This window comes from Oncorhynchus clarkii, chromosome 6 (assembly GCF_045791955.1).
Source record: "Oncorhynchus clarkii lewisi isolate Uvic-CL-2024 chromosome 6, UVic_Ocla_1.0, whole genome shotgun sequence".
NCBI classification, from domain to species: domain Eukaryota; kingdom Metazoa; phylum Chordata; class Actinopteri; order Salmoniformes; family Salmonidae; genus Oncorhynchus; species Oncorhynchus clarkii.
Window position 1 is genome coordinate 13,306,707 of NC_092152.1, and position 16,941 is coordinate 13,323,647.

General features: G+C 42.1%; 1 protein-coding gene across 2 annotated transcripts; it reads right to left on the reverse strand.

Annotated features, from left to right (window-relative positions):
• Positions 1-6,452: 6,452 nt before the first annotated feature.
• Positions 6,453-16,681, reverse strand: LOC139410644 (uncharacterized). Of its 2 annotated transcripts, XM_071156004.1 has the most exons (6): positions 16,555-16,681; positions 14,654-15,202; positions 10,508-10,633; positions 10,077-10,167; positions 9,336-9,552; positions 6,752-7,294 (listed from the first exon to the last, which is right to left on the reverse strand). In XM_071156004.1, exons 1-5 carry the CDS (start codon positions 16,601-16,603, stop codon positions 9,339-9,341), a joined length of 1,029 nt encoding a protein of 342 aa, XP_071012105.1. In that variant the 5' UTR covers positions 16,604-16,681; the 3' UTR covers positions 6,752-7,294; positions 9,336-9,338. The 2 variants fall into 2 exon arrangements, with proteins under 2 accessions (XP_071012104.1, XP_071012105.1); XM_071156003.1 differs by having other exon boundaries at positions 6,453-9,552.
• Positions 16,682-16,941: the final 260 nt, after the last annotated feature.

Below are 16,941 nucleotides of genomic sequence, written 5' to 3' on the forward strand. Positions count from 1 at the left end.
TTTAAAAAATACCTAAAGTTGTATTACAAAAGTAGTTTGAAATGTTTTGGCAAAGTTTACAGGTAACTTTTGGGAAATTTTGTAATCAAGTTGTGCAAGTTGGAACCGGTGTTTTTCTGGATCAAACGCGCCAAATAAATGTACATTTTGGATATATATGGACAGAATTAATCGAACAAAAGGACCATTTGTGATGTTTATGGGACATATTGGAGTGCCAACAGAAGAAGCTCATCAAAGGTAAGGCATGAATTATATTTTTATTTCTGCTTTTTGTGTCGCGCCTGCAGGGTTGAAATATGTTTTCTCTCTTGTTTACTATGGTGCTATCCTCAGATAATAGCATTGTTTGCTTTCGCTGAAAAGCCTTTTTGAAATCTGACATGTTGGCTGGATTCACAACATGTGTAGCTTTAATTTGGTATCTTACATGTGTGATTTCATGAAAGTTGGATTTTTATAGGAATTTATTTGAATTTGGCGCTCTGCATTTTCTCTGGCTTTTGGCCAAGTGGGACGCTACCATCCCACATATCCCAGAGAGGTTAATGGGGAGATGGACCTGGGAGGAGATATTAGATGGAGCAGGACCCTGGACACAGCCGGGGGAGTATCGCTGTCCTAAGGAGGAGTTAGAGGCAGCGAAAGCGGAACGGCGATACTACGAGGAGAAATACAGGAGAATAGAGGAACATATGAAAGTACACGGCTAGCACGGAAGTCCGAGAGGCAGCCCCAAGATTTTTTTTGGGGGGGAGACACACGAGGAGATTGGCTGAGTCAGGTAGGAGACCTGAGCCAACTCCTCGTGCTTACCGTGGGGAGCGTGTAACTGGTCAGGCACCGTGTTATGCAGAGATGCTCGGTGTCTCCAGTGTGCTATTCTAGCCCGGTGCACTCTATTCCAGCTCCTGGCATTTGCCGGGCTAGAATGGGCATCCAGCCAGGACCTATTGAGCCAGCTCTATGTTCTGGATCTCCAATGCGTATCCCACGGTCCAGTGTTTCCTGTGCCTCCTCCCCGCACTCACCCTGAGGTGCGTGTCTCCAGCCCGGTACCACCAGTGCCAACACCACGCACCAGGCTTCCTGTGTGCCTTCAGAGCCCAGTACGCCCTGTTCCTCCTCCCCGAACTCGCCCTGAGGTGCGTGTCCCTGGCCTGGTACCACCAGTGCCGGCACCACGCCTATAGTGCGCCTCGGCAGTCCAGTACGCCCTGTTCCTCCTCCCCGCACTCTCCCTGAGGTGCGTGTCCCCAGCCCGGTACCACTAGTGCCGGCACCACGCACCAGGCCTCCAGTGCGCCTCCAGGGTCCAGTACGCCCTGTTCCACAGCTGTTTATCGTTGTCTCTGATTGGGGATCCTATTTAGGTTGCCATTTTTCCATTTTGGTTTTGTGGGTTATTGTCTATGTGTAGTTGCATGTCATCACTCGTTATTATCAGCTTCATGTTCGTTTTGTTATTTTGTTAAGTGTTTCTTCGTGTTATTCATAAATAAAAATGTATTCAAATCACGCTGCGCCTTGGTCTCATCGTTACGACGAACGTGACATTAAGAGGGTCAAAGTGCTGTTTTTTAAGACAGACTTGCCTCATGATTTGTCAACTTGCGCACATTCTCTGTCCTTTACATCTGAGTGCTGCTGCAGGATTTTTGTGTGTCTTGACCAATCAGATTCACAGAAATCGCAGATCGTGTGGGCAGGGCACAAAGCTGGAGGCGCGCTCAACACTTTCTCAGATATTTATTTAGCAAGCGTGTTAATGGGATCAAATGTTGTTTATATTCAAACTTGGGCTGACTGGGCCACCTAGACTTTTTATATCCAAAATTAACAACTGGAAGGAAAAAGTTAACACAGTAGCTGACATAGACTGATTTCACGTTTTATTAGGTCTACAGTAGCATAGGGCAGGACTACACGATGCAAACCTGCACAAAGCAAGCCCTGTGAGTTTCAGTGTCCAATCATGCTTTCTCTGTGTATAAGAATCTCCCTAGTCCTTTCTTTAAAACATAATTCATATGAACAAGTACAAGATTGCTGCGGTTTAACAGGGTTTTCATCTTCCCCAAGGGCAGTTAAAAAAAAACATGTAACCTGATTAGAAAAACTCTGGTCCTATCTAAGCCCATATTCAACCTTTTAAAAAATATTAATCACATCATACCATATAAGGTCCGGAGTTTCGCCTGGTTAGGTTACCAGACTAGGTAAAACTATGGGCCCCAGAATATTTTTCTCTCATACCACTCTGGGGACCTGTGGTGCCACCTCTAGTAGGAACTGTTATTAATAGCCTGGTCCCAGATCTGTTTGAGCTTTTCTCTACTTCCTTGTCATTGTTTGTCATGATGATTCCATAAGGAGTTTGCAAGAGAGCAAAAACAGACTGACACAAAAGCTAGTGTATTACAGACTGGCACCCAGGCTATGTAATTACCACTTTCGTGTCAATCATCCACAAAACACCAACTCCACAGACCTTGTATTGTTGTTAAACATATATTAACTCCTCAGGTTATCACCTAAAAAAAGTGTCTTATAATATTTACATATGTAATCCACTTTTTTTTATACAGTATGTGTAAGGGAATGTCATAAGAACAGTTACAATACTGTAGCAGTCCGTAATTAAAATTCTGAAAAATAAAGTACATTAATAGAGCCCAACTGATATATCGTTACACTGATATTATCGGCCGATATTGGCCTTACAGCGATATATTGATATCTGCCGATAATTCCTCTGATATTCGATAAATAGGATAACAAAATGTTTAAACTTTATTATTACGGTTAGGAGGCTCAAACACAAAGTTTACCAGAGGATAGCCGGAAATCACTTTCTCAGCAAAACCTCTCACACACCTAGTCTGGTTCCACATTTGCATGTGCTTCAGGCAAGAGCAGAAAGCTGTGAAGTAGCAGAGGCATGAAGGAGTGGCTGCTCAGCTGCAGTGTTATCCCCGTAAAACCCAGGTGTTATTACTTGACTGTGCGTGCATGTTTGTATTCATGTTGTGTTCCTAAGGAATCTGTATGTGGGTTTGGGTGTTTTCATGCATGTTCAATCATGTAGCGTTCCTAGGTATGATTGATGCTTGTACTCAAGGGTTTCTATACCATTAGCACCTATGCTGCCGCCTCAGGAAAAACTGTCAGGAAAAATAGTTTAGATTGATAATAGATAGAAAATAGATAAGATTTATGTCATGAAATTGTGAAATAATTCATGGCTGCTATCAATACCAGGTTAGGTAGCCGAGTGGTTAGAGCAGTGGTCGGGTTGATCGTTCAAATCCCAGAGCCGACGAGGTGAAAAATCTGTCAATGTGCTCAAGCAAGACACCAGGGTCACTGTTGATAATGGCAGGAGGTGACCCCACTCTCCGAGGATGTCTCAGGGAGTTGGGATTACATGCTGTGAAACAGGACAAATGTAAGCACCCACCAAATTATGAATATATAGGTAATCATGATTATTGGCATCATAACAATGATAGTCAGAAGAGTTGGATTGCAAGTTCCAACAGAATCATACTCACAATAGCCAAGTTTTTCCCTGGGCGGCATAGAACAGTTTGAGAATTTGGAACTAGACGTTCGCATACTTTTTGAGGGCGTTACAGCATGTCATCACACCCACATGTGGTGAGAGCCTGCCATAACCTATATTTACTGTACCAGTCAAAAGCTTGGACACACCTACTCATTCAAGGGTTTTTCTTCATTTTTACTATTTTCTACATTGCAGAATAATAGAGAAGACATCAAAACTAGGAAATAATGCATATGGAATCATGTAGTAACCAATAAAGTTTCTTTTAAATTTGAGATTCTTCAAAGTAGCCACCCTTTGCCTTGATGACAGCTTTGCACACTCTTGGCATCATCTCAACCAGCTTCATCTGGAATTATTTTCCAACAGTCTTGAAGGAGTTCTGAGCACTTGTTGGCTGCTTTTCCTTCACTCTGAGGTCCAACTCAACCCAAACCATCTCATTTGGGTTGTTGTCAGGTGATTGTGGAGGCCAGGCCATCTGATGCAGCACTCCATCACTCTCCTTCTTGGTTAAATAGCCCTTACACAGCCTGGAGGTGTGTTGGGTCATTGTCCTGTTGCAAAAAACAAATGACGGTCCCACTAAGCTCAAACCAGATGGTATCGCTGCAGAATGTGGTGGTAGCCATGCTGATTAAGTGTGCCTTGAACTCTAAATAAATCACAGACAGTGTCACCAGCAAAGTTCTTGAAATTTTCCAGATTGACTGACCTTCATGTCTTAAAGTAATGATGAACTGTCATTTCTCTTTGCTATTTGAGCTGTTCTTGCCATAATATGTACTTGGTCTTTCATCAAATAGGGCTATCTTCTGTATACCACTCCTACCTTGTCACAACACAACTGATTGGCTCAAATGCATTAAGAAGGAAATAAATTGTTGAGAGAATTCCAAGAGTGTGCAAAGCTGTCATCAACGCAAAGGGTGGCTACATTACAGAATCTCAAATATATTTTGATTTGTTTTAACACTTTTTTGGTTACTACATCATTCCTGATGTGTTAGTTCATAGTATTGATGTCGTCACTATTATTCTACAATGTATAAAATAGTCAAAAAACCGAAGTCGAAAAACCCTTAAATGAGTAGGTGTGTCCAAACTTTTGACTGGCACTGTAATAAGTTTGACCACCCAAATGAATTTACTCTAGAACATGACTAATATATATATATATATATATATATATATATTCACCGATATTGTCGGCCGTTATTGATATATTGATTTTTACCGGTATATTGATATCGGCTGATAATTCCATCGACATTCGATACATATGATGAAAAAATGTATTTCATGTTTATTGCGGACATTCTCATTCAACCCTTATTTTACCAGGTAAGTTGACTGGGGGACAGCTACAGGGGGAGGAGAGGGGTGGATAAGCCAATTGGAAGGTGGCCATGATGGAAATGGTTGGCGGGGGAGATTTATTTTGAAGCAGTCTAGTGCTCTTGCAATTCACCTAGCTTCCACATGGGGGAGAAATCCTAGGTGTAGCACCTTTAAAAAAATGATTTTTTACTTTTAACACTTTTTTGTGGCATCCAATTGGTAGCTGCAACTCTACTACAAACTCGGGAGAGACAACGGTCGAGAGCCATGTGTCCTCCGAAACACGACCCTGCCAAGCCACACTGCTTGACACACTGCTTGCTTAGCCCAGAAGCCAGCCACACCAATGTGTCGGCGGAAACACCGTCCAACCGAAGTCAGCTTGCAGGTGCCTGGCCCGCCAAAGGAGTCGCTAGAGCACGATGAGAGAAGGACATCCCGGCCGGCCAAACCCTCCCCCAACCCGGAAGATGCTGGGCCAATTGTGCGCCGCCTCATGGGTCTCCCGGTCACGGCCGGGTGTGACAGAGCTTAGATTTGATCCCGAGTCTGTAGTAACCTCAACACAGCGATGCAGTGCCTTAGACCTCAGGAGGCCTAAAGATGAGACATTTGTAATCAAAAGATCATATTAACATGTAAATATTATAGATCGGTAACAGAATAGCAGAATAATACTGCAGCAGATTCAATTATGCTGTATTTGAAAATAGTACACTCAATGTAGGCTACTGCCCCTTTAAGAGCTAGCATTCATTTTGTGGTTAATGTTATCCGGGATCCTTGGGAAAACCATATCCTTACCAATAATGTGCATAAATCCTGGATGACTGACAGGGGGCGCTGTATTGAAGCCACTGCGCAGTCATTTTGGTACTCCTCAATTTTAAAAAAGATTTTGGAAGCTATAGAAATGCATTTATTAAAGTCTACACTATTTTTTGACAATTATTATATTGTGAGCTAAACATTTAAATATATATATATATATATATATATATATATATATATAAAGCATTTTCCTTAAAGTATATATTTTGAGAGTACTAATGTTACTGTCCCCACTACAACAAAAAAATACTTAAGTACATGTAATTTTGTCCTTGAAACATTTAATTGAAATACTATAGAATTCCATTCATTCCTATGGAGGACTGCTCCTACTGGGTAGTGCCAATGTGGCCGACCAGCGGCTTCAAAGCCTCTCAAATGGACAAATCCAGGGATTATATAGGCCATTGAACCTAACCCTAAATTTAAAGATGCACTACGCAGAAATTGCTCCCCATTTCCTGGTTGCTAAAATTGTAATAGTTCTCTTCATTTCAGTTTATGTGACAAAACAAGCTAGTGTCATTGCACCACATAAAACCGCTGTGAAATATACTTTCTCATAACCAAAAATATTGTATTTTCAGCTGGTGTACAAAACCAAAACCTAAGAACGGGAAGCATAGAAATAACGCACACACAACAGATCTACCGCCTCTTAGACTTGCTTTCAATGAGAATGACAGATCTATAACTCACATTTCGATGTGGATTTGGTTGCAGATTTCTTTTGGGCTTGCGCCACAGACAGCTATATCAGTCCACTAACAGAGGAGTAATAAAGTTGCAGCACACCTACTTCCCACTGTTATGCTTTTGAGGGGTCTGAATTCATTTGGAGTGTTCACACTGAACAAAATAATTAAGCGAACTGCACTTAGTTCTTCAAAAATTCACTTAAAGGGACACCCTTCGTTTCAGAGGCAAGCCAGCAGTGGGATGCAGGGTGGTATGATGCTGGCTCATGATGTAATTCCTGTCACAATTTAAGAAATCAACATTTGAAACATATTTCTTGGGACTTTTTAATTTCCACACTGTAAAACAGTATATCGGCAGATATCAGTATTGGTTAGATGTGTCCCTTAAAAGATCTAAATCAGTATCGGACCCAAAATCCCCATGTCAGTAAGGCTCTATGCATCAAAATATCAGAACGTTGCACAGTAGCTGTCAACACTTCCTATATTAGTGAGCAAGTACAATATCCATAATTCAGACACAAAAATCTTTAGTTACTTTTCCACATTTCACCAATTTAAAATGTCATTTCACATCATATCTTCCATACAAAAGCTGTCATTATACTAGCTCTGAAAATATACTGTTATCAATGCAAAAACTACGATTATTCTCTTCTATTCTCATTTGGCTATATTAGATTGACAACATTGTTGACACCTCAAAACACTAGCAATTGATATCATAGCAATGCTACAAATACCTCAGGACTCACCTTGAACATGTTACGACTACAGTATGTACAATCCACTGCTTTCGCACACTTGCTGGAAGCACATGGACATACAGTACCAGTCAAAAGTTTGGACACACCTACTCATTCAAAGGATTTTCTTTATTTTTACTATTTTCTACATTGCAGAATAATAGTGAAGACATCAAAACTATGAAATAACACATTTGGAATCATGTAGTAAGCAAAAAAATATTAAACAAATCTAAATATATTTTATATTTGAAATTCTTCAAAGTTTCCAACCTTTGCCTTGATGACAGCTTTGCACTCTTGGCATTATCTCAACCAGCTTTATGAGGTAGTCACGTGGAATACATTTAAATTAACATGTGTGCCTTGTTAAAAATTAATTTGTGGAATTTCTTTCCATCTTAATGCGTTTGAGCCAATTAGTTGTGTTGTGACAAGGTAGGGGTGGAATACAGAAGATGGTGTTTTACCAAATAGGGCTTTGTCCATATTATGGCAAGAACTGCTCAAATAAGCAAAGAGAAACAAAAGTCCATCATTACTTGAAGACATTAAGGTCAGTCAATCTGGAAAACTTCAAGAAATGTTTATGTTTCTTCAAGTGCAGTTGCAAAAACTATACAGCTCTAAGATGAAGCTCTCATAAGGACCGCCAAAGGAAAGAAAGACCCAGAGTTACCTCTGCTGCAGAGGACAAGTTCATTAGATTTTGCAGCCCAAATAAATGCTTCACAGAGTTCAAGTAACAGACACACCTCAACATCAACTGTTCAGAGGATACTGCATTAATCAGGCCTTCATGGTCAAATTGCTGCAAAGAAACCACTACTACTAATAAGAAGAGACTTGCTTGGGCCAAGAAACACGAGCAATGGACATGAGACAGGTGGAAATCTGTCCTTTGGTCTGATGAGTCCCAATTTGAGATTTTTGGTTCCAACCGCCGTTTCTTTGTGAGAAGCAGAGTAGGTGAACGAATGATCTCTGCATGTGTAGTTCCTACCGTGAAGCATGGAGGAGGAGGTGTGATGGTGTCGGGGTGCTTTGCTGGGATTTATGTAGAATTCAAGGCACACTTAACCAGCATGTCTACCACAGCATTCTGCAGCGATACGACATCCCATCTGGTTTGCTCTTAGTGGGACTATCATGTGTTTTTCAACAGGACAATGACCCAACAACACACCTTCAGGCTGTGTAAGGGCAATTTGACCAAGAAGGAGAGAGATGGAGTGCTGCATCAGATGACCTGGCCTCCACAATCCCCCGACATCAACCCAATTGAGATGGTTTGGGAAGAGTTGGACCGCAGAGTGAAGGAAAAGCAGCCAACAAGTGCTCAGCATATGTGGGAACTCCTTCAAGACTGTTGGAAAAGCATTCCAGGTGAAGCTGGTTGAGAGAATGCCAAGAATCTGCAAAGCTGTCATCAACGCAAAGGGTGGCTACTTTGAAGAATCTCAAATATAAAATGTATTTTAATTTGTTTAACACTTTTTTCATTACTACATGATTCCATGTGTTATTTCATAGTTTTGATGTCTTCACTATTATTATACAATGTAGAAAATTGTAAAAAATAAATAAAGACAAACCCTTGAATGAGTAGGTGTGTCCAAACTTTTGAAGAGTACTTAGTTAGAGGGAAAGCCGGTTTGTCTAGTTCATCAGGGGTTTGGAATATTCCATAACGGTCCTTCAACCAGGTCCAGCTATATCTACTGGCAGGACTTCATTGCTACCTTTCATCTCAGTTAGGCCAGATACTTCTAAGGGAAGTGAGGGATTTCCAGACATTCCATGAAATGTGTGTGTTGAAAATGTGACCTGACAAAGATCCAACTCGGATCTAACCGTTGTCTGATTAAATCACCATGGGAGCATACCAGAGTTGCAGATATACATTTTTTCTTTGATAGTTTCTTTTGCTCTGCACCTGATAAGATGGATGTGCATATTTTTCCGAACGTTCCTGTGTTAAAAGTGTAACATAACCGTTATGCTGACTCACATCAGCACACTTGTAAAATGTTATATTGAAATGCATTGAAATGTGTGTGTTCACTGTGCACCTCTCAGATTCTTAAATAGATTTTTAGATTCCCTTTGCTTCTCTTTCTCTCTACAAGTACAAAGACACACACACACCCTTCAGTCAGTCAGGTAACTGTTGTTGTCGAACAGCGGGGTGACGGTACCGTCCTTCCACTTGATCAAGATCTCTCCCCGCTGTAGCGAGGGAGAGTAGGCCGGCCGCATGGGGTGCTGAGTGAGGGGGGCTCTCTCGCTGAGTACAGGGGACCCCGGCTGACTCACAAGCCCCGTAGGAGTGTACGACTTCAGCACACACACTACTTTCTTCTTCCTGGGAGTGTGAAATCATTAATTTGTAGTTCTGCAACTGTGTGGGCAGTTGTGGTTACTGTAGTATGTGATGAAGTTGTAGTTCTGGGTTGTCATTTGAAAAAAAAAAATCTTCCTAACCACAGGATCTTTGGAGCATAATTCAGATTCAGTGGGGAAATGTGATAATTCTTGAATGTAGTAGGCATAATACTGGATCCAAAATGCATGTTTATGGTACTACTGGGAGGCTGTATTTTCCCTTAGGCCCCGTGTCAGCAGACCAATAGTGATACAGTGGGAAGACAGCAGTGTGCAGGTTAGCCTAGCAGTTAGAACGTTGGGAAAGTAACCGAAAGGTCGCTGGTTCAAATGCCCCGGGTTGAAATGGTGAAAAAATTATTGCAATTTGCCCTTAAGCAAGGCACTTAACCTTACTTCTCTCAGGGAGGGTGGGATATGCAAAACAAATAAAAAAAATCTAATTCATGCGTGTATTAATAGATACTTGTACATGTGTGAAATAGGAGAACTATAAGCACCCACCTGTTGTGGTGGATGTTGAGTAAGAGCATGACAGTCCCCAGCACCAGAGCCAGGGAGCTCAGCACCAGCATGGTCACTTTCCAGACAAACCCTGTAACACACACAAAGAGAGATGGAGAAACTCCCATAATCGATAGTTCAGAGTAAACAAACACTTTCCACTTTCAAACTCTAGCAAACCTCTAGAACATCATATAAAAGGTCTTTAGAAACTGGAATTATCTGAGTGGGCTTGGACATTAATACACCCACTCTACAGATTCCTATGTAAGTTTTCCTCTCCTCTAACGCCACCATGTGGTAGACAAGGCACAGAGTAGAAGGCCCCAGAGCCCATCGGGGCAGAGAGATGTGTTTTGACCCTGGGTTTGTTTTGAAGGCAGTTATAGTCTTTCTTCCACACCCCTCCGGCAATAGGTTTCCCAACTCACCATACTCAGCGTTGAAGAATGTCATTGAGGGGCCCTCAGGGCCCATGGTGCTTTCAACCAGATGAGAGTGCTCTGTCCCAATGTCCATTCCAGTGGTGTTAGGGGAAACAACATCATCCCCGGGAACTGGAGGGGGGACATCCAATCAGCATTAGAGTGTAATAACACAGGAGTAATACCCTAGTTATTATCTCAAAGCCATAGCCCCTTTGTTTTATTCATCTGTTCATCAATTAGTATGCCATCTCACCAAAGCCAGAACAAAATACTTAACCGAGGACCATCAGATTGAATTGAATCAAAAGACATACACATAAGTTTAAACTAGTGCCTCATAGGACTGGCGTAGGGAGGAGCCCCAAGTGAAGAGTTTTGGACTTGCTGGCAACCAGCCCACAATAGGACCCTATTGATTGGAGGGAATTTAGCTGAATGAGATTTAGCCAGCAAGGACAGTGGAAATGCAATCCCTGATGGAACTAGTGGTATATGACCACGCTGAGATGCCATTTGGATCACCCACTGTTAAGCCTAAGACACTGACCAAACCAAGGTATTCTCAAATCAGATTAAAAAAAAATTGTTACAATGTACAGTACCAATCAAAAGTTTGGACACACACAGCGCCAGCTGTGCCACCAGGGACCTGGGTTCGCGCCCAGGCTGTCATAACCGGCCGCGACCGGGAGGTCCGTGGGGAGACGCACAATTGGCCTAGCGTTGTCCGGGTTAGGGAGGGCTTGGCCGGTAGGGATATCCTTGTCTCATCGCGCACCAGCAACTCCTGTGGCGGGCCGGGCGCAGTGCGCGCTAACCAAGGTTGCCAGGTGCACGGTGTTTCCTCCGACACATTGGTGCGGCTGGCTTCCGGGTTGGATGCGCGCTGTGTTAAGAAGCAGTGCGGCTTGCTTGGGTTGTGTATCGGAGGACACATGGCTTTCAACCTTCGTCTCTCCCGAGCCCGTACGGGAGTTGTAGCGATGAGACAAGATAGTAGCTACTAAAACAATTGGATACCACGAAATTGGTGAGAAAAAAGGGGTAAAATGTAAATAAAATAGTTTGGACATACCTACAGTACTCATTCAAAGGGTTTTCTTTATTTGTACTATTTTCTACATTGTAGAATAAAAGTGAAGACATCAAAACTACAAAATACTGTGGGGCAAAAAAGTATTTAGTCAGCCACCAATTGTGCAAGTTCTCCCACTGTAATTTTCATCATAGGTACACTTCAACTATGACAGACAAAATGAGAAAAAAAATCCAGAAAATCACATTGTAGGATTTTTAATGAATTTATTTGCAAATTATGGTGGAAAATAAGTATTTGGTCTCCTACAAACAAGCAAGATTTCTGGCTCTCACAGACCTGTAACTTCTTCTTTAAGAGGCTCTTCTGTCCTCCACTCGTTACCTTTATTAATGGCACCTGTTTGAACTTGTTATCAGTATAAAAGACACCTGTCCACAACCTCAAACAGTCACACTCCAAACTCCACTATGGCCAAGACCAAAGAGCTGTCATAGGACACCAGAAACAAAATTGTAGGCTGGGAAGACTGCACCAGGCTGGGAAGACTGAATCTGCAATAGGTAAGCAGCTTGATTTGAAGAAATCAACTGTGGGAGCAATTATTAGGAAATGGAAGACATACAAGACCACTGATAATCTCCCTCGATCTGGGGCTCCACGCAAGATCTCACCCCGTGGGGTCAAAATGATCACAAGAACGGTGAGCAAAAATCCCAGAACCACACGGGGGGACCTAGTGAATGACCTGCAGAGAGCTGGTACCAAAGTAACAAAGCCTACCATCAGCAAGGGCATTGAAGATGAAACGTGGCTGGGTCTTTCAGCATGACAATGATCCCAAACACACCGCCCGGGCAACGAAGGAGTGGCTTCGTAAGAAGCATTTCAAGGTCCTGGAGTGGCCTAGCCAGTCTCCAGATCTCAACCCCATAGAAAATATTTGGAGGGAATTGAAAGTCCGTGTTGCCCAGTAACAGCCCCAAAAGATCACTGCTCTAGAGGAGATCTGCATGGAGGAATGGGCCAAAATACCAGCAACAGTGTGTGAAAACCTTGTGAAGACTTACAGAAAACGTTTGACCTCTGTCATTGCCAACAAAGGGTATATAACAAAGTAGATAAACTTTGTTATATTGAGATAAACTTTTGTTATTTACCAAATACTTATTTTCCACCATAATTTGCAAATAAATGTATTAAATTCATTGCAGGCCTCTCTCATCTTTTTAAGTGGGAGAACTTGCACAATTGGTGGCTGACTAAATACTTTTTTGCCCCACTGTAACACATATGGAATCATGTAGTAACCAAAAAAAGTGTTAAACAAATCAAAATAATTGTATATTTGAGAGTAGTCGCCCTTTGCCTTGATGACAGCTTTGCACAGTATTGGCATTCTCTCAAACAGCTTCACTTGGAATGCTTTTCAAACTGTCTTGAAGGAATTCCCACATACTCTGAGCACTTGTTGGTTGCTTTTCCTTCACTCTGTGGTCCAACTCATTCCAAACCATCTCAATTGGGTTGACGTTTGTTGATTGTGGAGGCCAGGTCTCTGATGCAGCACAACATCACTCTTCTTCTTGGTCAAATAGCCCTTACACAGCCTGGAGGTGTGTTGGATCATTGTCCTGTTGAAAAACAAATGATAGTCCCATTAAGTGCAAACCAGATGGAATGGTGTATCGCTGCAGAATGCTGTGGTAGCCATGCTGGTTCAGTGTGCCTTGAATTCCAAATAAATCTTTGACAGTGGCACCAGCAAAGCACCCCCACACCACCTCTTCCATGCTTCACGGTGGGACCCACACATGCGGAGATCATCCATCATCTACTTATCAGACCAAATTACAGATTTCCACCAGTCTAATGTCCATTTCTTGTGTTTCTTGGCCCAAACAAGTCTCTTCTTATTATTGGTGTCCTTAAGTAGTGTTTTATTTGCAGCAACTCAACCATGAAGGCCTGATTCACGCAGTGTCCTTTAAACAGTTGATGTTGAGATGTGTCTGTTACTTGAACTCTGTGAAACATTTATTTGTGCTGCAATTTCTGAGGCTGGTAACTCTAAGGAACTTATCCTCTGCAGCAGAGGTAACTCTTGGTCATCCATTCCTGTGGCGGTCCTGATGAGAGACAGTTTCATCATAGCAGAGGTAACTCTGGGTCATCCATTCCTGTAGTGGTCCTGATGAGAGCCAGTTTCATCATAGCAGAGGTAACTCTGGGTCATCCATTCCTGTAGTGGTCCTGATGAGAGCCAGTTTCATCACAGCTCTTGATGATTTTTGCGACTATACTTTAAGAAACTTAAAAAGTTTTTGAAATTTTCCAGATTGACTGACCTTCATGTCTTAAAGTAATGATGGACATTCGTTTCTCTTTGCTTATTTGAGCAGTTCTTGCCATAATATGGACTTGGTCTTTTACCAAATAGGGCTATATTCTGTATACCATTCACACCTTGTCACAACACAACTGATTGGCTCAAACACATTAAGAAGGAAATAAATTCCACAAATTAACTTTTAACAAGGCACACATGTTAATTTAAATGCATTCCACGGGACTACCTCATGAAGCTGGTTGAGAGAATGCCAAGAATGTGCAAAGCTGTCATCAAGGCAAAGGTTGAAAACTTTGAAGAATTTCAAATATAAAATATATTTTGATTTTTGGTAACTACATGATTCCATATGTGTTATTTCATAGTTTTTATGTTTTCATTATCATTCTACAATGTAGAACATTTTAAAAATAAAGAAAAACTCTGGAATGAGTAGGTGTATCCAAACTTTTGACTGGTACTGTATTTCTATGGCAAAAGATAGATCGGTAGAACCAATACTGACAGAATAACTTGTTAGACGTTGTTTGGTAGGCACTGCATAGGAGACAATGGAAATAATAGTGACTATGACCTAAGACATGTAGCCTACAAGTACAATTGTGTTAATGTAATTCAGCCCTTGACAGCGAGGAAATGTAAGACTGATGAAAAGGGTGTGAAATAGTGAAGTGAAATATCCCAGTATGATGAAAATGAATGAGCTCTATAATGAAAGCTACTGAAGGATGATGGGACCCTATGATGGGACGGTTCTTCTTACTCGACTGTGGTTGGCTGTTTGTATTGGAAGGGGAACTTGTTGAGGAGGGCAGAGCAGCAGTTTGTGTGGACCTGTGGCGATGGTGGTGGTGATGGCTGGCTCTATTCCCACAGACAGTATGGTTGCCCAGCGTTCTCCACTTGCTGGCCTGTCTACGCTCTTTGGAGAGGAAGACCTTAGACGACTTAGAGGACACGTGAGGAGCGCTGAGGTGAAGCCCCTTTCCTTGCAGTGTGAGGTGGCCCTTCTTAGAGCAGGCCCATGCCAGGCCCTCCCTGCCCACCTCACCACCTGCAGCCCCAGCTCCCTCCTCATTCCCAGGGTCACAGTGGTGCAGTCTGACACTCAGATCATGCTCCTGGCCACTCAGACACTCTCCTGTGAGCCAGCTGCTCAGGGCTAGGCGCTCAGGGAGCCACTGCCACTCCTGCAGCGCTGAACCAGGGATGCACTCCCCCAGCACCACCCTGCTCCCGGGATGCCCATCCTGGACCAGGACCTGCACACACTTACCCAGCAGCTCATTCCTGATGCTAAAGCCAGCCGCCTCTATGGGAGAAAACAGTATAATATAACATTACAGTGAATTAGCCTATGAGAGGAAAAATGCACCTTGGACAAACAAATGTATCCAGGTCGGATGAGGTTGGCTATAAGGTGTAGGGTCATGTTATAAACTAGACAATTTTGTAATATGAGCTGGTTAAATAACAATGTCCTGGCCAGTGGAGGGATTATCCCCATGTTGTGTTTTGGTAGCTATTCATTGGTTGCATGTTTCGTCACAATATTGTTTTGAACGTTCGTTTTGTACAGATGACCAACTGAGCATTCTACTCAATGCATCATTATTGAGCACTGATGAAGACTTCATCAAAAGAGCATTTACAGTGGCTTGGAAATACAACGACATTAAATGGGATGCAAACAATTAATAGGAAAACCTTGTCATAATTTTGATGTCGCTAGACTGAATTTTGATGCAGTATAACTTTAGCTAAGATTGAAGGGAGGACACCGGATTTTAGCTAAGTAGCTAACGTTCTCATTCTAGCTATTTGTTTGACGAACTTTGCTAGCTAATGACAACATTGCCACCTGTCTAAAGTACATTTAACGACATGAAGATGCTGGCAAAATGGTTTCCTACCAAATATTTGACTATTTTAGCAATGTCATCGTATTTCCAGGCACTAAATTGTAATTTTCACTCAAAAGTCGTTAGCCTCGTCCAGAATTGCGTCCCAGTGGCGCAGCGGTCTAAGGCACTGCTTCTCAGTGCTTGAGGCGTCACTACAGACGTCCTGGTTCGATTCTAGGCTGTATCACAACCGGCAGTGATTGGGAATCCAATAGGGCGGCGCACAATTTGCCCAGCGTCGTCCGGTGTAGGCCGTCATTGTAAATAAGAGTGACTTTCTTAGTTAAATAAAATAATGACTGGGCTTATCACTTTAGGACGCCGGTAGAGGGCGGCTTGAGAACGCATGATTAGACCGAGTGATGGAGGCGGAACCATCTGTAACGTTACTCTGTGAAGTCGGGACAGTAACTAAACGCTGAATTATTGCGTTACAAGCCTACAAATGCTATTCAATTTTACTTATTTTTAATAGATTTCTTTATACTTTTTTGTTGTTGATTACTTTATACTTGTAAAGCTAACTTTTGAGCTGCTACAGTAACTACTAGCTAGCTAAAAACAAATGCACACTACTGTAACGTTAGCAAACAAGCTAAGTTTGCTATCTACAAACAATATTATTAAGTATAAACCAGAAAACTAGGTAGCTTATAATATTTTCTAGTATAGAAAAATAAAGGACAAAAACAACACATTTCCCCATTAACTACATACAGATAGCTAGTAACTTGCTAGCAACTTTCTGACAAGTTCTTACCGTGGAAAACGAGTATGAAAACGCAGGGACCCCAAAACCTGTTCCCCATGACAAGTGGTTCTGCAATGTCTCCCGTGGCAACAGCCTAAATATGTGCGTTGGAGTCGAGATGTGTTCCCCACAGGGGCGAGGGGTGTGTGAACAGAGCTTCATGCGTCCAATCAGAACTGGTTAACGGTATATGCATCACTGGCTAACCACATAATTAAATGGCACAAACAGCTACAATTTATAATTTCCATTTATGTTAATTGAGTAACTGTGGAGTAGGTCATATGCCTGCAAAACTAACAGCAAACGAATATTGATCTAATAATGATGATTGGAAGGCTAACATGAAACAGTCCTGAAAATGTCTGACATAAACAAACTGTGAACAAAGAATGT